The 26,610-nt window shown below is 44.7% G+C and overlaps 1 protein-coding gene across 1 annotated transcript in view; it reads right to left on the bottom strand.

Moving 5' to 3' along the window:
• Positions 1-25,364, bottom strand: part of LOC142580082 (uncharacterized) — a 115,981-nt gene extending 90,617 nt beyond the window's left edge. The window contains exons 1-4 of the mRNA XM_075690855.1: positions 25,155-25,364; positions 18,957-19,077; positions 15,310-15,386; positions 11,805-12,032 (exon numbers count right to left, since the gene is read on the bottom strand). Of these exons, the coding sequence (XP_075546970.1) occupies positions 11,805-12,032; positions 15,310-15,386; positions 18,957-19,077; positions 25,155-25,214 (486 nt within the window). The 5' untranslated portion in view covers positions 25,215-25,364. The remainder of the gene's footprint in view (positions 1-11,804; positions 12,033-15,309; positions 15,387-18,956; positions 19,078-25,154) is intronic.
• Between the last annotated feature and the right edge of the window lie 1,246 nt (positions 25,365-26,610).

Here is a 26,610-nt window from a genome sequence, read left to right as displayed (position 1 = left end):
TGGCCTTCATGGATAAGTTCAAGCGTTTCCTTTTGCAGCAAAGCTGGGATGACAAAGTAATTATTTTTTAGCAGGATGCCGCTGCACAAAGACATCACCTCGATGGCTCCAGTACTTCTTGATGTGCTCCGGAAGCCTGTCGTGACGAGGCCAGCCTTGAGTGCAGTATTTGATGAGCTGGTTGCATTTCCAGTCCAGTTCTTGGTGCCTGCGAACATCATCTACAGTAACCAGCTTCGTGTCAGTGACCGTAGCAACTTGAAATTCCCCAAACTCCTCTACCACATCCACTGGACTGATCGACGGCTTCTCATCCGAAGCCCTTGAAAGAGTATCTGCAGTGGCCAGCTGTTTGCCAGGAACATAGATCACGTTAAATTGGTATCGCATAAGTTTGGTGCAAAATCTTTCAATACGTGAGGGCATCGTGCCCAAGTCAGTGTTTTCAAGTGGTGTTACCAGCGGCTGGTGATCGGTTTCTACCGTGAAGTTTAGGCCACGCACGTATTGGTCAACACGGCACACTGCCCATGCTACTGCCAGCACTTCTTTCTCTGTTTGGCTGTAGCGCTGTTCCGCTTCAGTAAGTGACCTTGATGCAAACGCTACTGCGCGTCGCTCGCCTGATGGTTGTTTCTACAAAAGATCATCCCTAATCCAAATGAGCTCGCATCTAATGAGACAATGGTGTTACGACTGGGATGATACTTAGCGACACACAGGTCCAAGGTGAGCATCATTTTTACCCTATTAAAAGCGGCCTCTTGAAGCGGTTCTCATTGCCATGCATTTTGCTCACCTAGCAAGGCGCGAATAGGGGTGGTTGCTTGCGAAAGGTTGGGCAGGAAGCGACCAATATGATTAGCCATGCCGAGGAATCGCCTAACCCCAGCAACGTCCTCGCGTGGCTCCAAGTTGAGCAGTGCTTTGAGTTTGCTGGGACTTGGCGAGATACCGTTGGCGTCTATCACCACACCCAGAAACTCTACTTCGTCTTGACCGAAGCGGCATTTTGACTTGTTGAGTTTAACTTCGGCTGTCTTCAGACGTTCAAGAACCTCGACAAGCCGCTTGTCCTGCTCTTCTCGATCTTTGCCAAAAACCAGGATGTCGTCTACCATGTTGATGACGTTTGGTTGCCTCTCCAGAATTCGAGCCATTTCTCTCTGAAAATATTCCAGTGCTGAAGTCAAGCTAAAAGGTAGACAACAGTAGCAATAGCGTCCAAACGGTGTGATGAATGCAGTATAATCTCGGCATTCTTGGGACAATCACACTTGGTGAAATCCTGCTGTCACGTCCAGCTTAGAGAAAACTATGGCATTGCCCAGCTGCCCAGCACCCATTCTACCATTGGAAGCAAATGCTTTTCACGGAGAACTTCTTTGTTGAGCTTCGTTAAGTCTACACATATTCAGATGCTGCCTGATGCCTTCGGTACTGCGCCCAGACCGACACACCATGGCGTCAGCTTCGTAATGCGCCTAATGACACCTTGTTTTTCTATTTGGTCCAGTTCCTACTTTACCTGGCTGTACAGAGGAATGGGAATTCTGCAAGGTACACTGAGAGCAAATGGCCTGGCATTTGGCTTGAGTCGAATAGTGTACTCCTCCCCTATGGTACCAAGCCCTTCGAAAATTTCCTGGCTAAGTGTTGCGTTGCTTGCATAGCTAGCTTGCTTTCCAGGTCGCTGTGCAGCGTCAATGAACTTCCCGACTCCCAATACGAGGATAGCAGGGTAGACTAGTAGAGGTATAGACTGCGAAGGCATGACTTATACCGCCTGTACACCCCCAGGTGCAGCTCTTCCGCTCCAACATAGCTGTGAATTGACCAGTTACTTCCAAAGGACAATTTCTTGGACAGGTGAGATGACCCTCCGGTTTTTTGAGTCGCGAGGGTACTCCTGAAGAAGTGCTTAGAACGACGGTAACTTTCACTCCTGAGTCGACCTTGAACTCGAGTGGCACTCCATTCACGTGGACCCAAACAAACTTAGCCTTTGCCTCATGACTGCTCTTGACAGCATGCATCTCGATGGCATGTGACTGCCAGCATTACGGGCATTGTTTGTCTAAGCAAACGGCTTCGAAATGTCCTTTATATTTGCAAAACTTGCAAAGAGCTTTGTTGGCAGGACAAAATTTCCGCTGATTTCTCGTCCGCAGAAGTGACACTATCTATGTGCGCAGGCGAGGAGCATTTCTTTTGATCCCGACGCTTGATTCCGTGACCGCCTTCTTGTTGGCCTGTGTTTCGCTACATCAATGGTGACTGGCCCAGATCACTGGCCTTAACGTTCACGTTTTTCTCGTTCGGCATCTTCGTGCAGCTGTGCATGCAGAAGCGCTTTATCAAGCGTCAAGCCGAAAGTGCGGTAGAGTTGTTCCGATAACCTGCTGTCCAACAAACCAGCGATAAATCGGTCTTGAATGAGCCTGTCCTCGATCGACGCTGAGCCGTAGTTGCATCTTTTTACCATGTTTGGCAATGTGCAATAAAAATCATCGACGCTTTCGTCTCCTTGCTGCGTCCGCTTGTGAAAACAATACCTCTCGTGAACTTTGTTTAGCAGGTGCACGAAATACGAGGTGAACTTGCTTTTAACAATGATGTACAACTGAACTTCTTCGGCCAACAAGTTGAAAGACGCCAGCATGCGTCGAGCTTGAACACACATGCAATAAAGAAGCGTTTGTACTCGAACCTCGTCGGTAGGATTGCACCAAGCTCATAGGCACAGTCCTCGAACTACTCAATCCAGGTAGACCATGCACTTGGGTAGGCGAAGTCGAAGCTCGATGGCTGTTGGAGTCCAGGTACTCCGGCAAACGCAGCCTCTGGCTTGTTCGCCATTAGAGAGAGCAAACGGCGGCCGCTTCTGACACCATGTATGATGTGGGGTACTGACAGACGCTAGCCCCGTCTACCCAAGCAACTCAGAACCGACTTGACTGAATGAATGCACAAACCTCTATTGGACAACCACATATATACCGTATTTACTCGCATAATGATCGCACTCGCATAATGATCACACCCCTAAATTCTGTCATCAAAATTCATTTTTTTAAAAATTTCCCGCGTAATGATTGCACCCCGAACTTGCCGCATCGATATGTCGTGTGCCAAGTCCAGCTAATACAGTCGCCGACTGATTTTCCGGACTCCAAAAATTCGGACATGCCCGATTATTCGGTCAGCATCGCGGCACCACCATTCCCCCCATAGACCATAATGTATAACTGCCGAAAGTTCGGACACGTTGCAACCTCTCGTCTGATCTTTCGGACACTCCTTGAGCCAACTCGATCGAGAGCATCATGCACCGACTATGACCGGCGCATAGTCCGACTTGCTGAACGCCATTTTTGTTTTGAACAGAGCCTCCTTGCTGCCCCACGAAGTGGCGCTACTGGAAATCGCCGCTCATCATCGTTTCTGCCTGGTTCGATAGAGCGGCTCTACAGCAGTTCCGGTTTCAGCTTAGTAAGCCATGTCAAGACAATCCAGCAGCTGATTTGTTTCTTCGCGCACGACGCTGCGAGCAGGCTACGTTTTTCGTTTATGCGACTGGTGTCGGCACGGTGGTGTTTGCTTTGTGTGCTGTGTCGAGGTTTCGGTGATACAACGTGTCAAGTGTCTAATGGCGCCGACAGTGCCCACGCAGACTTCGCTGGGGAATGCCGGCAAGCGGGTGCCGGGAGGCCTAAGATTTGTCGCCTTCCGATGTGCTCCCTACTGACGCGGAAAATGTTCTGCCGAGACCTGCGCAGTGGTTGCATTGCGATTCCAGACACCGTCTCATTTGACAGTTTCACAGGTGCTGACACTGCTGTACTGACATGCGCGAAACTCGACGACGGCGAGATCATTTGTCAGGTTTCTGCGGCACTGCCGGACGATGACTCCGAGTCGGAAGATGATGCACAATGTGCTACGCTGCCGTCGCATGCGGAGCGTGCACAAACAGTGACTGTGCTTTCAGCCACCTATAGTGACCGTACGACCCTCTCCGAGATTCAGGCTTATCTGACTGCACGGAAACGGAACAGCGTGCAACGGCGCATTCACGATTTCTTCAAGCCTACTGCCGAGCCCGAATAAGCGCATGGAGATAAAGGATTTCATTCTTTTTCTTAATCTGCTTTTTCGGACACCTGTTTATTCGGACATTTCTGCAGTCCCCGTGAGGTCCGAATAAACGGTCGGCGACTGTAGTGATAGCTCTTACCATCTGTCGAATGCTATGCGAACGACTCCTCAAGACAAACCAAGCGGTCTGCACACACCAAACATTCTTAAGCAGATGCCCCATTTCATTCCTTTCATCACTTTCCACACTTTCATGACAAAAAAAAGCTACAACCAAACTTGCCTTTATTATGTGTAGGCTTTATAATGGTTGTGGTCAACAACAAAAAAAGGCACTTTTCGTTTCATCTCGTCTGCACTCGTGGGCACGCAACAAATCGCAAGCGGCAATGATGGCAGCCACGTTTACATGATACGTTAGAAGTGCACCCTATTCATACGGCGAAGCTTGTAACACAGCTATCCGCCCACCCTTAGCGGAAACGTGTCGTATTAGGATAGTAGTGAAGACAAACGCTGCAGTTTCCACCGCATGCCTGCGATGTGTTCCTATGTCACTGACAGCTAAGTGCGCCCGTCTGTTTCTGTCCCCTCAAAGGGGAAATGGCTACGTTATTGCCGCAAACTTGCCAACATTAACTATATTATTAATTGCTGATATGGAAGAAACTGTTTCAATGCACGTAATGTACTCACAAGAAGAAAAAAAATCGCGTTCGGTGCGTTTGGCTTGCTCCGCCGGCCGCCATTTTTGTTTTGGTGTCCCACACTACATACAGCGGTAGCCGCCTATTTGTTGACCTGTTGTCATCCCGCAGCAAATTCGAGACGAAAAAAAAATTTTTTTCTTTTTGCGGGAAATTTAACCCGCGTAATGATGGCACTCCTGAATTTGCGTCAATTTTTTTTTACAAGAAGCTGCGATCATTATGCAAGTAAATACGGTATGTAGAACGCATGGCACATAGCGCCCTCGACATTTCGAAGCGGTGGTCACAGCAGAAAGTCCGGAAAATCGGATGGCAAAGGGTTCTCGCGTCCGAAATTTCAGATGTTCTTTTGCACCGACTCTATGGGGGACGTGGTGGTGCCGCGAAGCCGTCTGAACTATCAGGCGTCCGGAAAGTCGGTCGTTCACTGTACACTGGCAACTTCTCCAGCGGCGTTAAAGAAGATTTGTTACGATTCCTCTCTTACTCAAGCCAGCATTACTGTGACTTTCGTTCCCTTTCAATAAAATTACTGCTCATTTTCCCTGACAGAAGTAGAAATTCTCTGAGTTTTCGCTGAGTATTTCCAGACTATTCAAAATCCCTGAGAATTCCCAGTTTTCCCGGTTAGTAGACGCCCTGAATATGGTAGGCTACTGCTCGGTGCTGCAGTCCTGGACGTACACAACGGAGCTCGATGTCAGCCTTCAAACGTATCTGCATGACAAGAAGCTGTGTGAAGCTGGAATCGCGAAACTTAGAACCGGCAAGCAGCCATCAACTACAACTCGGGTGTGCAGCAAGCACTCCTGCGAGGAAGCTTTCTGATACGGTGTCGGGGATGCGATGTTAGGTGAGCAGCAGAAGGCGTGCACTGAGACAGTCACCAACGCGCGCTGCTTGGCTGATGTCATGAAGCTTTGGTCTATGAACTTGTCGATGCTAGGTACTGGCAAGTTCACTGTAATGGAAAGAGAACGGTAAAAAGCACAAAAAAAAAACGCATGGCATATGCTCATGCTCGGGTAGCACCAAACAATAAAATTTAGTGGATTGAGAAAAAGAAGCAGTGGCTAATTTCTCACTTAGATGACCTATAAACATACAGTGCAATGCAACTTGAGAAGTAATGATAGAGAAACATGCAAGACTTTAGGGGGCGGGGGGGGGGGATTTAATCCTCGTGAAGACACATCACGAGTCGCCGTCATAGGCGTCAAAGTCTTTAGTTATAATGAAATTATTTTTGAACTGCTCTGATAGTGTCTATGTAACAATGGTTGTTTGTGCACTACTGTTAAATGCTCCTATGCTGTGGCCTAAATCTCGCGGCACGGTGCGAAAACGCACTCGCCACAAAAGCGAAAGATTCTGCGCAGACATGGATGCAGACGCACAGTCCGTCACCACGAACCCGTGAAATCACTACATTGAGGCTTCATTCTGTTATGCTCCATTTGGTTATAAGAACTATAAGAACATATTTCACATAGTTCGCTGTCAGCGACTGTCAACCTTTCATGCAAGAAGCCGGTTCGGATGACTCCATCGCGGCAACCACGAGCAGTGTGCATTCACGGTAAGTATTCAATAAAGAGATTGTGACTGTAAACCATTCTGTGCTTTCCGTTTTCCCAAGATTATTATTTTGACAGCAAAAAGCTTGCGTCATTTCGAGAGCACATAGACAAATGTCCAGGAGGGTGGTGTGGTGCTTTTATTGAACGCTGACAGGCAAACCTATGACGAGCACGCCGCATTATCCCTCATGCTACGCAAGCGAGGTGCTTCTGATAGATGACGACTCCATAAGTCCTCGCCCCCAACAGCATGGCATGGCATGTAGCATACATATACCTAATTATATACGGAACCTCACCGCAATGCTGTTGGCAAAAATTTGCTTGGAGTGTCCATATACAGTTGCCGACCGTTTATTCGGACCTCACAGGGACTGCGGAAATGTCCGAATAAAGTGGTGTTTGAAAAAGCAGATTAAGAAAAAAAAAAGAAATCCTTTATTTCCACACACTTATTTGGGCTCGGCAGTAGGCTTGAAGAAATCGTGAACGCGCCCTTCCACGCTGTTGTGTTTACGCGCAATCAGATAAGCCTGAATCTCGGAGAGTGTGGTATGGTCATTACAGACGGCTGAAAGCACAGTCACTGTTTGTACACGCTCCGCATGCGACGGCAGTGTAGCACATGGTGCGTTATCTTCAGGCTCGGAGTATACTCATCCGGTGGTGCAGCAGAAACCTGACGAATGATCTCGCCATCGTTGAGTTCTGCGCATGTCAGTACAGCAGTGCCAGCACCTGTGAAACTGTCAAATGAGACGGTGCCCGTAATCGCAATGCAACCGCTGCGCAGGTCTCCGCAGAACATTTTCGACGTCAATAGAGAGCACATCGGAAGGCGACAAATCGTAGGCCTCCCGGCACCCGCTTGCCAGCATACCCCCAGTGCAGTCTGCGCCGGCACTGTCGGCGCCATTAGACAGTTGGTGCGATGTTTCCATATGCCACGTTTCATCACCGCAACCTCAACACAGCACACAAAGTAAGCATCACCACGCCGTCACGCCGACACCAGTCGCACAAACGAAAAACGTGGCCTACTCGTAGCGTCGTGCACCAAGAAACAAACAAATCAGCTGCTGGATTGTCTTGACATGGCTTACTAAGCTGTGACCGCAACTGCTGCAGCCACGAACCAGGCAGAAACGATGATGATGAGCAGGGATTTGCAGTAGTGCCACTTCGTGGGGCAGCAAGGAGGCTCCGTTCAAAACAAAAATGGCTTTCAGTAAGTTGAACCATGCACCGGTCAGCGTCGGTGCATGGTACTCTCGATCGAGTTAGCTCAAGGAGTGTCCGAAAAATCGGACGAGAGTTTGCAAGGTGTCCGAACTTTCGGCAGTTGTTATACCTTATGGTCTATGGGGAGAATGGCAGTGCCACGAAGCAGACCAAATAATCGAGCATGTCCGAATTTTTGGAGTCGTAATTGCTCTCGCAATAAAATTGACCGGCTCATCAAAAATTAGACATGTGGCATCTTATGGCGTCCTCACATGAACCTCAGAGCACTTTGGTAATTCTTCAAAGGTTTGTAGATAAGCTTTTTTGAAGACTAAGCTACTATTGCAGGAGAGGTGCAAATTGAGGCGCACATGCAACTTCTATGCGTATGCTAGTTTGAGAGTCAGTTTCCGCCAACTAGGCCAGCAAAACATACTAAGCTGGCTACAATCTGTAGAACGAAGGCTCCTTTTCTGTAATGCAGCTTCAGTACTGCCTTACATGACAGTGCAAATTGGCTTCATCATCACCCTCATCATCAGCCTATTTTAAGCGCACTGCAGGATGAAGGCCTCACCCCACGATCTCCAATAACCCCTGTCCTGCGCCAACCGATTCCAACTAGCACCCGCACATTTCCTAATCTCGTCGCACCACCTAGTCTTCTGCTGTCCTCTACTGCGCTTCCCTGCCATTGGTACCCATTCTGTCACCCTAACGGCCCAACGGTTATCTAATCTGCACATTACATGACCTGCCCAGTACCATTTTCTTCTCTTCATGTCAATTAGAATGTCGTCTGAACCTGTTTGTTCTCTAATCCAAACCGCTCTCTTTCTGTCTCTTAAAGTTATGCCTAGCATTCTTTGTTCCATCGCTCTTTACACAGTCCTTAATTTGTTCTCAAGTTTCTTTGTCAGTCTCCAAGTCTCTGTAATATATGTCAGCACTGGTAAAATGCACTGATTGTATACTTTCCTTTTCAGTTATAATGGTAAGCTCTCGGTTGGGAGCTGGCAATGTCTGCTGCATGCGATCCAACCCATTTTTATTGTTCTGTGAATTTCCTTCTCATGATCAGGGCTACCCGTGAATAATTGACCCAGGTAAACATACTCCTTCACAGACTCTAGAGGTTGACTAGCGATCCTGAATACTTGTTCCCTTGCCCTGTTATTCATCATTATCTTTGTCTTCTGCATATTAATCTTCAACCCCACTCTGACACTCTCCCTGTCCTCAAATGTCTGTTGTAACTCGTCCGCAGTGTTGCTCAATAGAACAATGTCATCAGCAAACCAAAGGTTGCTGAGGTATTCACCGTCGATCTTTCCTCCTAAACCTTCCCATTTTAGTAGCTATAATACTTCTTCCAAGCAAGCAGTGAATAGCACTGGAAAGATTGTGTCTTCTTGTCTGAGCCCTTTCTTTATAGGTATCTTCCTACTTGTCGTGTGTAGAATTAAGGTGGCTGTGGAATCTCTGTAGATATTTTCCAAGCTATTTACGTAAGCAGTCTGTACTCCTTGATTACGCAATGCCTCTATGGCTGCTGGTATCTATATTGAATCAAATGCTTTTTTGTAACCTATGAAAGCCATATAAAGAGGCGTATTGCACTCTGCAGATTTCTCGATAACCTGATTAATGACATGGATGAGATCCATTGAAGAGAATCCCTTCCTGAAGCCCACCTGCTCCCTTGGTTGATTAAGTCCAGTGTTGCCCTTACCCTATTGGAGATTATTTCGGTAATTATTTTATATAATACTGAGAGTAAGCTAATAAGCCTATAATTTTTCAGTTCTTTATTGTCTCCCTTTTTGTGGATTAGTATAATGTTTGCATTTTCAGTTTTCTGGGACCCTTGCAGTTGACAGACATTTCGCATAGAGTGCCGCCAGTTTTTCAAGCATTATGTCTCATCCATATTTGATTAAATCGACTGTTATTCCATCTTCTCCTGCCGCTTTTCCTTGTTTCATGTCTTGCAAGGCCCTTCTGACCTCATCTCTAGTTATTGGAGGAGTTTCTGTATGCTGTTCATTATCGTTCCGAATGGAAGTATCGTGGCTCCTCTGGGTACTGTACAAGTCAGCATAGAATTCTTCCGCTGCTTTTACTATACATTCAAGATTGTTGATATTACCCTGCTTATCTTTCAGTGCATACATCTTGGTTTGTCCTATACCGAGTTTCCTTCTCACTGATTTCAGGCTGCGACCATTTTTTACGGCTTCCTCAGTCTTTCTCAGGTTATAATTTCGAATATCACTTATTTTCACCTTGTTGATCAGTGTTGACAGTTCCGCGAATTCTATCTTACCTCTTCAGTTGGACACTTTCATTTTTTTTCGTCCCTTTATTAGGTCCTTTGTTACTTGGGAGAGCTTGCCTACTGGTTGCCTTGGTGCCTTGCCTCCCACTTCAATTGCTGACTCTGAAGCCAGCCTAGTTACGGTTTCATTCATTACCTCTATGCCATCTTCATTTCTCTGTTCTAAGGCTTCATATTTGTTTGCAAGTACCAGCCTCAATTTATCTGCTTTTACCCTTACTGCATCTAGGTTGAATGGTTTCTTCTTGACAAATTTTGCTCTTTCTCTCTTCAAATTGAGGTGAATCCTAGCCCTCACTAACCTATGATCACTGCACTTTACCCTACATATCACTTCTACATAGTGCACTATGCTGGGATCGGCACAAAGTATGAAATCAATTTCATTCCTTGCTTCACCATTAGGGCTTTTCCAGGTCCACTTTCTGTTGTTATGCTTTGTGAAAAAGGTGTTCATTATTCTCAGCTTATTCCTTTCTGCAAATTCTACCAGCACCTCTCCTGTAGCGTTTCTAGAATCGACGCCGTAGTTGCCAATTGCCTGTTCACCCACCTGCTTTTTCCCCACTTTTGCATTGAAGTCACTCATTATTACTGTATATCGAGTTTGCACTTTTCTCATTCCAAATTCAACATCTTCATAAAACTGATCTACTTCCTCATCGTAGTGATTGGATGTTAGAGCATAGGCTTTTACTACCTTTAATCTATGCCTCTTATTAAGTTTGGTTACGACTACTGCTACCCTCTCATCAATGCTGTAGAATTCGTCAATGTTGCCCGCTATATCCTTATGGATTAGGAATCCTACCCCGTATTGCTTCTTATCAGGGAGACCTCTATAGCAGAGGACATGGCCGTTATTTAGCAATGTGTAAGCCTGACCAGTTTTTCTAATCTCACTAAGGCCGATAATATCCCAAACAATGTCTGATAGTTTCTCGTAGAGTCCTGCTAAGCTAGCCTCACTCGAGAGGGTTCGGCAATTAAAGGTTGACAAGGTCAGTTTCCCTTGGTGGCCTGTCCGGACCCAGAGATTCTTAGCACCCCTTGCTGTGTTACAGGTCTGACCGTTACCTTGGACAGGTGCTCCGCAGCTGCTGGGGACTGAGGGCCGTGATTTAATTGTAGAGATTATTGGGGAGGTTGTGGCCGAATACTGCACCAGAGAGGACAATTCCTGTTCTGGTGAGGGAGTGCCTTTGTTCAAGCTTAGTGGACCTTCCTAATTTGGTTGTAACTTGTTTTAGTATAGCCCCACTCGCTCTCGGCATCTTTCGCCAAGTGTCAGGTGCCACTCCAAGCCTGCAGATGTAGTGCACTGGAAGATGTCATATGCAGATACACCATCGTAAATAAAAAAATAAAGGAGGGGGTGGAGGCATTTGAACTTCCGAGTACCGCAACCGAGCATACGACATAGCTCAGTAAGATAATCCCAAAGGCGGCTAGGCTACATTGTCACTGAGAAGTACGGCCCAGAGGGCCCTACGTGCCTAAGAGATCTGCTGATTTCTCCACCCCTTGAGGGAATAAACAGAGAATCACAGCAGGTGTAGATGTCCGGAATTTATCTGCGTTATATTTTCTAGTGTTGTGTAACTCGAAAGTATGCGCAAGATATGTCGGTAGTGTACTTGTAAGCCCTTTGCGTAAAGGTTTCGTGTTGCACAATATAGCATCAATTCTTCCTGGTCCTAACATCTTGTTTCCCGAATCACACGCACGCACGTGATCTTGAGCATGCCTAGGTTGAAGCACGCTCAAATGACGAGTCAAAGCTGCCGTCAATTCCGTCCCCCACCCCTTTTCTCTCACACAGACCCCACACAGTCCCCCAGCGGGCGCACTTACCTCGGGCTCGGTAATGATCTCCCCCTGGGAGTTGCGTCGCTTGCGCTTGCGCTTGTGCGGCAGGGCCTCTTCCTCCTGCTGGAGCTTGATGCGTGCCTTCATGCGCTCCACCTTGTCAGTGAGCATCTTGCGCCGGAGCTCTTCCTCCCGCTTGCGCCGTGCCTCTTCCTCGTCCTCTGTCAGACGGATGCGGCCAAAGTTGTTGTCCTTGGTGCGCGACGCCATCACCTGCAGCGAGCACCACACGGTTATTCTACTGGGCGTTTCCTTCCACCGACTCCATTACAGTCAAGCACAACTGTACTTGCGTAAAGCTTTAACTGTAAGCATTGACGCATCTTGTTTCCTTCTCAATGTCCTTGCTGTGACGCAGTGAAAAATAATCAATGTATCACCAACTAGCCTACGTGTGTACACTATGTCTAGACTATTTCTTTATTTGTTTACTTATTTATTAAATATACTTTTAGGGCCCATAGGCATTACAGAAAAGAGTGGGAGAAGCCTGCAAAAAGTGTGCAGCCAATAACACTGGTAAAAAAATATGTTTACGGGGCCTTTGGCAAGGTTGTATTCGGTCTAGCATCAGTAATGACAGCAATGGATGTGGGCAGGTGGTCCCATTCGATGCTTGTTCTTGGAACAAAAGAACCATTACACAAATTTGTCCAGAAAGATGGCAAGCCTACTTTATTGTCAATGTGTAGCCCCCATTGGGGTCAAAAAAGAGAATCCTTCAAAACACAGTTGTAATGGGAGACTTTACTAAAAGAATTCCTGCTGGAGCATTTGCAGCAGAGTGAAAGGCCAGGAAAGTTTAAGGTTTTCTTCGCGAACATGACATTGGAATAATGGGAATAATTCAATTAAATGTGCAGTGCGTTTCTAAACATCATCCAAGGTTGTGATGAGGGTGCTCTCACTAGGCATCCCATATGATGCATGCATACTTCAATTCAGCGCGCACAAGCCTTTTGTAGAGTGTTAACTCAAGGCAATCTCGGACACCGGAAAAATTCCAATGTGGGTTTATCGAATGTGTGGTTTATGCTACTCGCCACACATTCCACGTGCATACAGCAGGAGGGAGGGGGTACACAATACTATGTTTCCTCCCTACCCTCCCCGCGAAGCCTTCTATGCAATGGAAGACCGCACGCTTCCTCCCCACTTTCACTCCCTTTAGTATGAGAGATTGAGCCGCGATTGCCGGCTCAGCTTTCACTCGCGCAAAACAGCATACAGCGCGCGGCAACAATTTTATCGCCCTTGGACTTTATACGGAACCTCACGGTGATGGCGACGCCGATGGCAGAAACGCACTTGGAGTGTCCATATAATTGCTATAGCAATAAATAGTCTCTTTTAAGGAGTTGGTAAAGCATAGTAGAAAGGAGAGTGAGCCCATGGGAGGCAGTGGCAGACAGAGCAAGCAAAATGTGTTGAAAGCCTCTGGCAATCCTATCCTTGTAGACAACGACGAAAAGTGCCGCTCTTGAATGAACCTCTCTGAGGCCAGCTTGGGTCAGTGCATATGGGCCGCTCTTTATAATATTCATCATAACATATAAAACATATCACCATTTAAACACCCATTATAAGGTAGATTGCTAATAGCTTAGCATTGCCAATCATCTCCAAAGGACGGATCTGTTGAAATTTTTTTATATAGGCCATCAATTTATTTATATAGGCCAATTATTTTATATAGGCCATCGCGATAACCACAAGAAGCTACATATACTTTGGCTGTTTCGAGTGCGCTGACAGTCATTGATGATGGTTAAGGAGCCCAGCAATAGCCATTTCGGTCTGAAGTGTCAGTCGGTACAGCCACATGTTGGACTTGCAGGCAATGAAGCAGCAGATAAAATTAACAGTGCCAATGAATCACCTCTTATATAAAGATAAGGCACTTCTTAGCACTTTGTACATCAACTCACGATCCAAGAGTGGTTCAAAGAATCCACCACGCGGAAGTTGTACGCTGTTTCATAGAGTAAGCACTAGCTCTCCAAGCACCGCAGCTTCAGCCTTCAAGGTTGGAGGTCTCCACTCCGCCCTGACTGTTGTGAAATTGGCGACACAGAACAGCTCATCTTGTCCTGCCAATACTTCGATGAAAAGAGAAATTCTCTACTTGAGGCTTTGCACAGAAGAAAATTTCCTCGTGAGTGCACAGAATAGGTAGTGTTTCCCAGAACACCTAAGTTTTTGAGAGAGGAAGTGTTGCGCCTCTTTGCAGCTTTTCTAGGAAACCGTGAACTTTCCGACAAGTGGGCATCCTTCTTAGAGACGGTGAGCGTTTCGTTATGTAGCAATGTAACAACCTCCTTTTATTTTTTTTTAAGAGGCAGTAGACCAGAGCAATCGCTGGCACTATCTGCCAGCTAATCCTGCCCTAACCAACACCATTGCCACTCCCACCACTGCATCATAGGTAATATAATGACGTTTCTGACGGAGCCAAGGCCAGTAAAACATTTTTAGAGACATTTACCTGCAATAAATTGTGTTACTTGTATAAATGCACAATTAGTTCACCATTAAACATGCAGCAAATAAGGAAATACAAACCTACATTAAGAGAAAGAACGAATTATCTATGCTGCAAGCTACAGACACTTGCTGTTAAATAAAATGAGCCACGTAAAGCTTGTTCGTTTCATATCTTTATTTGCATTCAAGTGAATGAGTATTGCACTAAGCACAACTTTTCTGCATAAGTATTTTATAAGCCTTTCTGTCGGCAACATGGTAAAGTATAGGCAAGTCAGAGGTTCACGCATGGCCTTTTTACCGTAATGTCCCTTTTCTTAGCATGTTGCTGCATCCTGGCAAAGCTCTCATTTCTACCACCTATATAGTCATTACAAACAAAATAATCCAGCATGACTTTTAATGTTCTTTTTCCAGTATCTGTGAACAGCTGTTTACGAGATTTTCAGAAAAATTAGCGATGTTTTTTTTTTTAATTTTCATGTTTAAATAGTGTTCGTTTTCATGAAAGCTTCACATTGTAGGTGAATTGTAAAAATGATAATTTGTGATACAGCAACAATATTCAACAAAATTATTGAATATGTAAGGTCTCACAGCCCACCAAATTTCAAAAGGCTACATGCATTGATTTAGTAGACAAATATTTATAAATATAGCAACTTTTGAAATGCGTATCAAATCAAAGAGTTTTTCTATAACACTTCCATTTTGAGCATAAACCTCAACCAATGCTACATGGCTACTCTTTACGTATACGTTTACATATACGTAAATAATGGTCCGGTGCATGAAAATGGCATCTCCGCACTTAAGCATTTCGGTATTTTTTTCCTCCTAACGTATCCGTTTAGCAAAGAAGCCAAGTTCAGTTTCGCGATACCGAGTCATATGTGCACAAAATATAGAATATTCCATGAAATCTAAAATATGAATTTTTGGACCTGTGTTGATCTCTCGCAGAAATCCCCTCCACCTCTGCATGTTCCAACGTCCACTCACTTACCTTGGCACGCTTGTTAGACTTGGAATTCTGAGCCCGCAGCTCAAGAAGCTTCTCTTTTTTCTTCTGTTCCTCAATCTCTGCACAAAACGAGAAGCACATACAGTCAGTGGTCACAGTGCTCACAACCAAGGCTAAAGAAACACTAAGGAAAAGTGCGGAGTCATACTAGATTGCTGCATCAGGACTCTTGAGGCTATTCTTCAGCAAAAACTGATGTCTTAGCAGAGGAAACTGCAATAAGGGCCACCCTTCTCTCTCAACACCTTTTATGTGCAAATAAAAGCAGCAGTGATGACAGTGTATGACGTCACAGTTTTGATGGTCTTTCTATAAATCTGGTTCCACTGTTTACCACAGCAAAAGCATTCAAAGAATGGTCACTTTAACTATCTTTTGCCCTCAGATGTGACACAGTTCTTAGTGAAGATCACCATTTCACGAGCCTCAGCCAATAATTTCCACAGCCTATCACTTCGCAGGGCTTATACAATATTATGGCATTACTCCTTCCCTCCTCGGACGGTTACCTACCACGTCATTATCTAAGACATCAGACCTCTGCTCTAAGTATAAGTGGCCTAATTTGCTGTCACAAATGTATTTTTCCTCAAGACACTGGACTCCAACAAAGTTGCTGTGTCCCGGAAGTGATTTCTTTTCTTCCTGTATGAATAGCCATGTTAAATTTTTTTACTTCGACTTCTGCAATGGGTTGCACTCTTATCTAGAATAAAAAGGCCTAAGTGTAACAAGCTTCATAGTTAATACTTTTTTTTAAACAAAGGGGCACTGTGACAACGGGTGCAGGTTACTACGCGATGCTTACTTTTCACTTTTCTCTACTTTGAAAGGTAACCTTCAGCACAAAAATTCAGAAAAGTTGCGGAAAGGTGTTCACTTTTTCTTTCAGTAAGCTCCCGAGTTCTCTCGAGTGAAGTTAGCTTAGCAGGACTCTTTGACGAGCTCTCAGGCATTGTTTGGGATATCATTGGCCTCAGTGAGGTTAGAACTGGTGAGTCTTACACAATACTGACTAACGGGCGCGTCCTCTGCTATAAAGGACTCCCAGATAAGAAGCAATATGGAGTAGGATTCCTAATCCATAAGGACATAGTGGGCAACATTGACAAATTCTACAGCATTAACGAGAGGGTAGCAGTAGTCGTAATCAAACCTAATAAGAAGCACAAATTAAATGTAGTACAAGCCTAGGCTCCAACATCCAGCCACGACGATGAGGAAGTAGACCTGTTTTATGATGATGTTGAATTAGTGACTAGAAAGTGCAAACTCGATCTACAGTAATAATGGGTGACTTCAATGCAAAAGGGGGGAAAGGCAGGCGGGTGAATAGGCAATTGGCAGCTACGGCGTCAACTCTAGGATCACTAGAGGAGAGATGCTGGTAGAATTCGCAGAAAGGAATAAGCTGAGAATAATGAACACCTTCTTCGGGAAGCACAGCAATAGAAAGTGGACCTGGAAAAGCCTTAACGGTGAAACAGGAAATGAAATAGATCTCATACTTTCTGCTGATCGCAGCATAGTGCAGGATGCAGGAATGATAGGTAGGATAAAGTGCACTGATCATAGGTTAGTGACAGCTAGGATTAACCTCAATTTGAAGAGAGAAAGAGCAAAATTGGTCAAGAAGAAACAAGTCAACCTAGATGCAGTAAGGGTAAAAGCAGACAAATTTAGGCTGGTACTTTCAAACAAATTTGCAGCCTTAGAACAGAGAGATGATGATGATGATGATGATGATGATATAGAGGCAATGAATGAAACCATAACTAGGCTGGCTTCAGAGTCAGCAGTTGAAGTGGGAGGCAAGGCACCAAGGCAACCAGTAGGCAAGCTCTCCCAAGTAACAAAGGACCTAATAAAGAAAAGACAAAAAATGAAAGTGTCCAACTGAAGAGGTAAGATAGAATTCGTGGAACTGTCAAAACTGATCAACAAGGCGAAAATAAAAGTGATATTCGAAATTATAACCTGAGAAAGACTGAGGAAACCATAAAATATGGTCGCAGCCTGAAATAAGTGAGAAGGAAACTTGGCATAGGGCAAACTAATATGTATGCACTGAAAGGTAAGCAGAGTAATATGATCAGCAATCTCAAAAGTATAGTAAAAACAGCGGAAGAACTTCATACTGACCTGTACAGTACCCAGAGCGGCCATGATACCTCCATTCGAAGTAGTAATGGACAGGTCACAGAGGCTCTTTTTCAATAACTAACAACGAGGCACGAAACGAGGAAAAGTGGCAGGAGAAGATAGAATAACAGTCAAATTAATCAAATATGGAGGAGACATAATGCTTGCAAAACTGGCGGCCCTTCATACGAACTCTCTATCGACTTCAAGGAAATTACGAAAAGGCATTTGATTCAGTAGAGATACCAGCAGTTATAGAGGCATTACGTAATCAATGAGTACAGGACGCTTACTTAAATATCTTCGAAAATATCTACAGAGACTCCACAGCTACCTTAATTCTCCACAAGTAGGAAGATACCTATAAAGAAAGGGGTCAGACAAGGAGACACAATCTCTCCAATGCCACTCACTGCGTGCTTGGAAGAAGTATTCAAGCTATTAAACTGGGAAGGCTTGGGAGTAAGGATCAACGGCGAAAATCTCAGCAACCTTCTGTTTGCAGATGACATTTTCCCTTTCAGCAACACTGGGGACAAGTTACAACAAATGATTGAGGACCTTAACAGAGAGAGTGTAAAAGTGGGGTTGAAGATTATTATGCAGAAGACAACAATAATTATCAATAGCCGTGCACAGGAGCAAGAGCTCAGGATCGCCAGTGGGCTTCTACAGTCTGTAAAGAAGTATGTCTATTTAGGTCTATTACTCATAGGGAACCCTTACCATAAGAAGGAAATTTGCAGAAGAATAAAAATGGGCCTGGAGTGCATACAGCAGGCATTGTCAGATCCTGACTGGAAGCTTACCATTATCATTGAAAGGTGTACAATCAGTGCATTTTACCGGTGCTAACATATGGTGCAGAAACTTGAAAGAAGCTTGAGAACAAGCTAAGGACCATGCAAGGAGCGATGGAACAAAGAATGTTAGGTGTAACGTCAAGAGACGGAAAGAAAGCAGGGTGGATTATAAAGCATACGGGGTTAGCCAACATTCTAATTGACATTAAGAGAAAAAAAATAGAGCTCGGCAGGTCGTGTAAAGCGCACGTTAGATAACCGGTCAACCATTAGGTTTACAGAATGGGTGCCAAGAGAAGGGAAACGCAGTCGAGGGCGGTAGGAAATTTGCACGCGCTAGTTGGAATCAGTTGGCGCAGGACAGGGGTAATTGGAGATTACAGGGAGGAACTTCGTCCTGCAGTGGACATAAAATAGGCTGATGAAGATGATGAAGCTTGCGCCAGAGCAGTTTTCTGCATTTGCGCTTTAATAACACCCCCAAACTTGCGTGCACATGCCATACAATAGAGATAGCCCTTTTATCTGACTACACTGAACTGACAGTTGCACCATCTCACCTTCGTGACATGTTTCTTAGCTGCTTTGTAGGACCCTTGGAATCTGCTTGGGGTTGATAAGGTTGGTCCTTGGACTAACAATCTTGACACACTGATTCTCAGACAATAGATGCTGTCCACTCACGTCTTCTACGCTCCTCTTCTTCCTTCCGCTGCAGGAACGCCCTGATGGCGGCCGACTGAACATTGCTGCGTGGCGCCTTCTTGGCTGGAGCCACTTCTGTGCTGTACCGCTTCACAGTCTTCTGTACACAAAAATCAAAATCCAGCAAAGTCAACACATTTAGTCTGAACAGTGCAAGAACTTGGCTATGAAGGATACCAAAGTAAAGAATCCCCTTTCATTGTGATCACCTGGGATATGTTGAAATCCTAGCTTTTGCAAGCCGCTAGCAATGAAACACGGTCATGTCAGCCAAGATTCAAAGGCACGACTTTCTGGCTATGGGAACACTCCTGACACTCTGCCACCATAACATGCTATCATGCCAGAAGAACAAGACTGACCACTTTATAATTCAACATACGAGCCTCTTGTCCTTTTTATATATTTTTGGTCCAGCAAAGGCAAAGAGGCCACATGGGCACCCCGGTAAAGGCTAGCTAATACCACGACTTATGTTCGCATCAAATGTTGCAGAGTGAAGCCCACATACACTGAATTGAGCAAATGACATAGACACATATCGAGTGTCCATCACTACGCTTTTGGTATCGACAGAGTGCAAGCAATTGAAACTTTGCAAAAATGTTACTGCACCTGTGCAAGCAAGGATATTTCCCAACCAAATAACCTCGACCACAGGCTAGCAGGACAAACTATTCTTTCCATTCAACACTTGTCCCTGCTTTTCCTTTATTTCAGTTCTCCCTTTATCTCTGCACACCACGGAACTTACATTGAGGCATTCCCGCAGTAAATTTTTTGAAAAGCCTTGGTGGTGCTCGTGCACCTTCGCTCAAATGCACAGGGGCGAAAGCACTTAAAAGTGAGAAAAGCGGTCTGGGAATGAGAGTTCTCGGCTAGGAAAATATCCTTGCAGGAAAGTTAACTAACATATTTATGCAAACTGTCAATTCAGTCAATTAACATCGAATTGTGCATGCTACATACTTTGCTGGACTAAATCATGAACAGCGCTTCGACATATAAAGCTCTAGCTTGTCTCATCTACGAGCAGAACACCTTCAACTCACGTTAAACTGAATTTGCTTCTTTCCAAAGCATGCGCAGCATTGTGTTTTCAATCAGCCCTTCCCACATTTCATTTACTTTGAGAGCCTTGGTGGCAGTACTTTTGAGACTCTGCACATTTTGATGCACAGAGTTAAGGACTAAGGCAAGTGCTATATTAAGGCAGTGTGAGAATCCAGCACCATTTGGCTGCACATATAGAAAGCCCAGATGTGCGCATCTATACAATGCTGCATTCAACAGCAATAATGATGTGCAAGGGAGTGAGTATTATGGAAAGAATCTGCCAAGAACAAATGCACCTTTTTTTAATATAGTGAATGTGCGTTCATTCGACACTGGCACAGAATCAAATAAAGCTAACCAGGAAGAGCAGATGCAGGCAATGAAATGCCTTTAATGTTAGTCAATCACTGCATACTTATGGAAGGTAAAAAAACAGATAGTGAGGGACAAATCAGCGGAAGCTTATTGCAAGATACAGAAGTTTTTAGTGTTAAATTGGACATAAAGATGTAAACTCTGCATAATTTTATCAGATTTGCTGCAAGGCAAGGTCCATTAAGGTTTTTTGTAGCATTACTTGAAAGTTAGGTGTTAAGTGACTGTGATCTGTTGTTCAGTGGCTCTAAGCAGTGTAGGACAGTGTTTAAGAAATTCCTTTATGCATATCAAGGTCAATTCAAAGCACTGTGTGGAGTAATTGCAAAATTCAACCTTTTTCTTGCTTATGTCCACTGATCGCAAACCACTGATGTTCCAAAACAACACTGGCACTACGAGAGATGACGTCATCAGGGAGCTACAGATTAATTTTGACTACATGATGTCCCTTCACATGTATGCAAAGCATGGAACATGAACCTCTTTGCATTCCACACTAGTTTCAACGTGGTTACTGCAGCCAGAAATGAAACCTGTGACCTCAGCAGCCTAATTCCATAACCAGTGAGCCAGCATGCGCCAATAAAATCAATGTATCATCATCATCATCAGTGAGTCAGCACAGCGGGTGCTTCTGTTAACCGCACCATCTCACAGAAGATAGGCATTACTTTTGCGACATCCATGAATCAACCACAAAGACTATGTAGCTCGCAAGAAGAGCAAGTTGACCTGCGTCTACAGCTGAGAAATCAAAAAGGTCGCTGCTCCTGCAACCGTGCACAGGTGTTACGAAAGGCAAGAACCGATGATTCAAGGGGTCATTGTCCAGCCTTGTTTGCTTGAACCACCTGCCAGAGCAACATCATAAACAACTGTTTGGTCACAACTTGTACATTTTCCTGAGGTTAGTGCCCCTACATGCACAGTCCTTCTGGATGCCTTTTTGCCTTCATAATAACTTCCACCTCTCTGTGGGTCATAGTGGAGGAGGCAAGTGGCATAGTGAAGTGGAAGAGTGTCCCTCTTTATCACAAAATTTTAGCGAGTCATCGCATACATCACAGTCAGTAAACATACAATTTCAAGGTTTAAAAGACTCACAAACACTATGTGTACAACTGGCCACAAAAGTGAGTTTCTACTTGTTCAAGGCATGGCACTTCCAAATTATTGGATTAATGTGTAGGCTGCAAGGGCTGCTACATGCTCAAAGTTTGAATTCAGGGCTGTGTGCCCCAGGCTCTGCAGGAATTCAGTTTTTTCGCAGATCCTGTGTGCCATAGACCTTTGTGGTTTTACACATATTTAGATAATGGATGAAAATTCTCTTTCCAGTGTTTCATACAGTCATTTTCACACCATGGTGAAAGCCCTTAGCTTCAATTCATTCAAGTTGCACAATGCCATTCTTTGATTTGTTTTTGTATCATTTTTTATCTTGTGTCTTGCAAGGCTCCCACCTGATGTGTTTGCAGATACGCGAACTGAAGCCTAAAAGAATTCAGAAACATTCCTGGTGCTTCAAGGATAAGAAAGTGCACAGACACGTTCCACGTGCTTGAAAGCTCAATATATGTTCTGTTCAATGAACAGTAACATTCTCAATCATTTCTGCAGCAAAGCAATTTAAATGACTCATTCTTTTGCTGCAGCGGTCACAGTGGATGTTACTATTGCTAAATGCCACAGAGAAACAACTGTAGGCAACATATCAGAAAAGAGGAAATATTGCTGCAATGAGTTGGTCTTAAATGAAATTTACCACATTGATGGGGTTTAACATCACAATGCTATGCTATGGCTCTGAGACACACTGTAGCAGAGGACTTCACATTCTTTTTGATCACCTCGAGCTCTTCACATTCACAGAAATCTCAACATGTGCACATCTCTGCCTTTCGTCGCCACTCAAGTGTGGCCACAGTGACCACATATTTAATTTACGACCTCATGTTGAGTTGCAAGACTTCATAGTCAGTGGCCATCACTACTAAAAAAATCTGGAATGATTTGGTGCGAGACCCAGGCTCATTACACACAGCAGAGGGCTGCCAATGGCATAGTGAGAACTATGGTAATAAACTATGATTGTAAAAGCATTAATTGAAGCCCTGGTGATGATGATGGTTATGAGTTACATGGTGCCACCGTGCTATCGATAGATACCCAAGTTCTTCCTTAAACTTAGAACTGTGTTCGCTCAGTGGTTGGTGGGCCTTGCCAGACTAGCTTAATCTTCGTAAGAGAAATTAAGTTTTCTGGCATGATAACTTGATCATGATTCAACAGAAGCACACATTCTGCAACTTGATTATTCTTGAAAGCTAGACACCTATATAACAGGTGTGTCAGACCCCTTGTTTAGAACTCCTCCTCAGCAAGTGCGTCATGAGCCTACCCTGCTAGCCAAACTTGCCCTGTGGTCAAGAAGGTGCAATTTGCATTTTTTCTAAAGATATCTTGCAAGAAAAATGGGTGGGAAGTAATGAAAACTTCTGATTTAGGCCTCAATACCTCGAAAGAAGCCCACAATGGTCAGGAAATGCTCTTATGATGAAGTGGGCCTTTAACATTATGTACTGAACAATGTGTTTTGGTTACCAGATGTCCCGCATAAATGAATGCCACGCAGCACAAAATGCCGCCCCTATGAGAAACTGGAGTGTGAATGACATAGCAGTTGTCTGCAAAGGCCCTTGCACCTGGCTCCCATATTTATGCACAAGTGTGAAATGTTCCAGCAAGCAATTTTAGTAATTATCGAAGACTGTTGAGTACATATAAAGAGGGTGCATTTTTTAAATATAGTATCCAAGGCAGTGGGCATCATATATTGAGTGATGATCAATGAGTGGCCAATTCTCTAATTTTTTTCTAATGTTTATTTATTTAGAGCACACTTTGCTGCTGCACAACAGAAGCTGATCAGCACTCAAGGTGTGTTTTACAGACCAGCACCAATCTCAAATAGAACTGCACATCCAAACTTGTGACAAAATGCATCAGCGATCCATAGACATCATTTGCCAATGCAACTTTCCTGATGCCGTACTGGACAAAGCTGTAGAACTACCTACACATTTTAAGGCAAATATTGGGGCCATCTTGAAACTGCCACTGATCTTTCACGCTAAGCATGCATGTCATGGGTCCTCACTGACTTAAATTTGACTGCAACATTCATCCTACATTAACTAAAGTCAATCAAAGAAAATAATAAGTTCATCAATGATTATCATGCAATTTCCAATGTATGCAAGTGCAAATAATGTGTTGCCAAAAATAACTTTCTTTCTGCAGCATCATTTTGAAGAATTGGAACTTAAATTCTGAACTGACACACCAAGTACAGTGACCCGCCCTTTTACTCCAACTTTAAAAGGATATGAAACTGCTGCTTTGTTTTTCCTCAAGTATCACAGCAAGATTGAATTTTTCGTTGCACATTGCTCAGAAAACACTTTGCAGTTTTTTCTCGTGGTTTGTCCCCACTTTTAGATAGCAACAGGCCGGGAAACCAGTCCATGTCTCTGCAGCATCACCGAAGGCAAGATGTGCTCATTGCATTTTCTTTTTCTAGACAACCAAGAAAGCTTACATGCCAAGTGTTCTAATGAACAATGTGCTCGAAAAAATATATGATGTTGCTATATGATCGCTTCTGAACGAGAACAAAGCAGCTGTAAGCATGAGATCTTCAATGAATGTTTAACTGTACATAGATTTTTAACACTGAAACAAAATGTCTCGGATGTAAACCGTTTGCGCTACTGATCATAAGCCTCTTCCCTATTTAAGTGTGTTTTCTGCTTTTGCGGAATGTTACATTTTAACGCGCGAAAAAGTGATGCAGTACAGCAGACGAACATGCCTTCATTGGGCGACAAACATTCGCTAGAACAGCTAATGTTTGTCACTAAATGAAGCCGCACTACAAAAGCACGGACTGAAAGTGCATAACGGCGACGACGTTGATCACGGGGTGCAAATGATCAGATATCCGTGCGGCTGCCGTTGCAAGTTGGTTTCCAAAGCAACTGATGCGCTCTTGCCAACTGCATTCGCGCTTCCGACAGAGATACTCGCAAGCCGAAGGGCGCCTGCATACGAGCACGTCCCGTACTGTCGTCGTGGCCGCAGTCCGTTGCCGCCGCGCATTTTCGCCCGCTCTTGCGATATCGGGACGGCAGTCGCAAGAGCACACACAAAAACACAACAATCGCGCTTGTATACCACCATCGCCTTCGAACAGCAGAAGCGCTCGAGACGGCAGCACGAGCGCTCTCGCACACATGTATCCGTGTTGCACGTTGTCGGGGTCGCGAGAAGGAAAAGAAAACGAACCATCTGACAGGACGAGCTGCGTAGAAGCTAACCCACAGCAATGATGCGCCGCATTTCGAGGCCATGCGTCGTTTTCACGGACTCCCAAGTGCGTTGCGACCAATGTGTCGCGTAATATCCGCATGCGACTCGGTGCAACGTGTTCCCGTTTCTCGCGGTTCAGACACCCCGCTGTCGGATGGATTTCCGCAGCAGCGCTTCGCCCAACCCCGATCTCCGAGAGAAAAAGAGACACGGGGTTCGAGCAGAATCGAGAGGCGCTGCCTCGCATCAGGCGCACCACGTAGCAGCCACCTCGCACAGTAGAAATGCACACGAGAAACGTCAACGTCGGAAAGAGCCAACCGTCCTACATTGAAACAGCAGGCAGCAGCTCAAGGAGGCGGCGGGTCTCACCTCGACCGCGGAAGCCGAGCGGTTTTTCTCGGCGACGTTGAGCAGCTTTCCGAAATTCATGGCGCCACACGGACGATGCGCGATCTGCGATGCAACGCCCTTTAATAGAGCGACGAAATATGGCAGGGAATATAGCTTTGCACACACGCACAATCACACACAGCCGACCATACACACAAGAAGCGCTCGGGTAACTATGGTGGACGCAATAGGGACAGTCCTAACGGCATTCATGTGCGTTTGTCTTATGCGTAAAATTACGGTAGATGGCAGTAAAAAGCAGCTACTAACAAAAATATAGCGATAATTCTGTTTCGCTTAGCTTAATGAAAACTAAAGAACAATAAATCTTGAATTTTTACTTTATAATTACGACGGATAATAAAAGATCTGCGGTAGTTTTGGTTTCGGTACCTATGTAATATGGGTGCCACACGGCGCCCTTTCGATCGCAATCAAGCCCGATCCGAATCGAATTTCTCGGTCGTGATTGGCTTATTTGCGCAAGCTGCGCGAGGGAGCCAATGGCGGTGGAGAATTTCGATCCAGATATGGCTTGATCACGATCGAAAGTGTGCCGTGCGGCACCAGTAAGGCTACACCGTTGATGTCCTCAAACAATAATTGTCATCCACTGTTAAAAAGTTTGCACCATTTGGGGCTCATCTTGTCCCACAACGTTATTCATCATGTCCTTCACGTGCCTTTCATTTCTTTAACGCTGCGCGTCCGGGACTTCCAGGTCATGAACGACTTGCGTAGAGTCATTCTCGTCATCAGCGCAACGCAGGAAAGTAGCGAGCGCAGAGTTTGCAAGAACGGAAATGCAAGCAAAGACAGACGATTATCATTGGGGGACAATATAAGGCCCAAAGGGTGCCAACTTTTTTAGGTGTGACTATATTCTTGCGTGTCACCATGGCAGCCTACAAACGGCATTCCTAGGTATTCGCCTAATTAACGCTGTATACATAGCATTCTTGACAAGAATTCCGCGAGCGCAGAGTCATAAAAAAGCAGAAAATGCACGTAAAACAGATGACAGTCATTGTTTGAGGGCAAGATAAACCCAAAATGGCGTAAATTTTTAGAGTCATTCAACTTTTGTGTACTTCCTTTCTCTATGCATCCGCTAATTTCCTGTCAGAGTAAAGCTATACGATATTGATGAGGGAGCGCAACCGAAAATTACATACAAGAAGGGTAGGCGAAGTTTTGTTGTTGTTGTCCTGAGTGGCCGTGGCACATACCCACAGTGGGGGATTGGCCATGATTCGGGTGGTTAAATTATGTGCATAAAAATAATCATAATAAGGGAGTTAACAATTTGAACATTGGAGTTTAAAAGTACACGTTTTGTGTTTGGAGAAAAAAAATAATAAGAAAACCGGGTATAAAAAATAATATTAATAGATAAGAGCTAAAAAAAGTTATGGAGGCGAAGACCAGCTCATCT

The sequence above is a fragment of the Dermacentor variabilis genome, chromosome 4 (assembly GCF_050947875.1).
Source record: "Dermacentor variabilis isolate Ectoservices chromosome 4, ASM5094787v1, whole genome shotgun sequence".
Classification (NCBI taxonomy): Eukaryota; Metazoa; Arthropoda; class Arachnida; order Ixodida; family Ixodidae; genus Dermacentor; species Dermacentor variabilis.
This window is presented reverse-complemented; position numbering and strand designations above follow the sequence as displayed.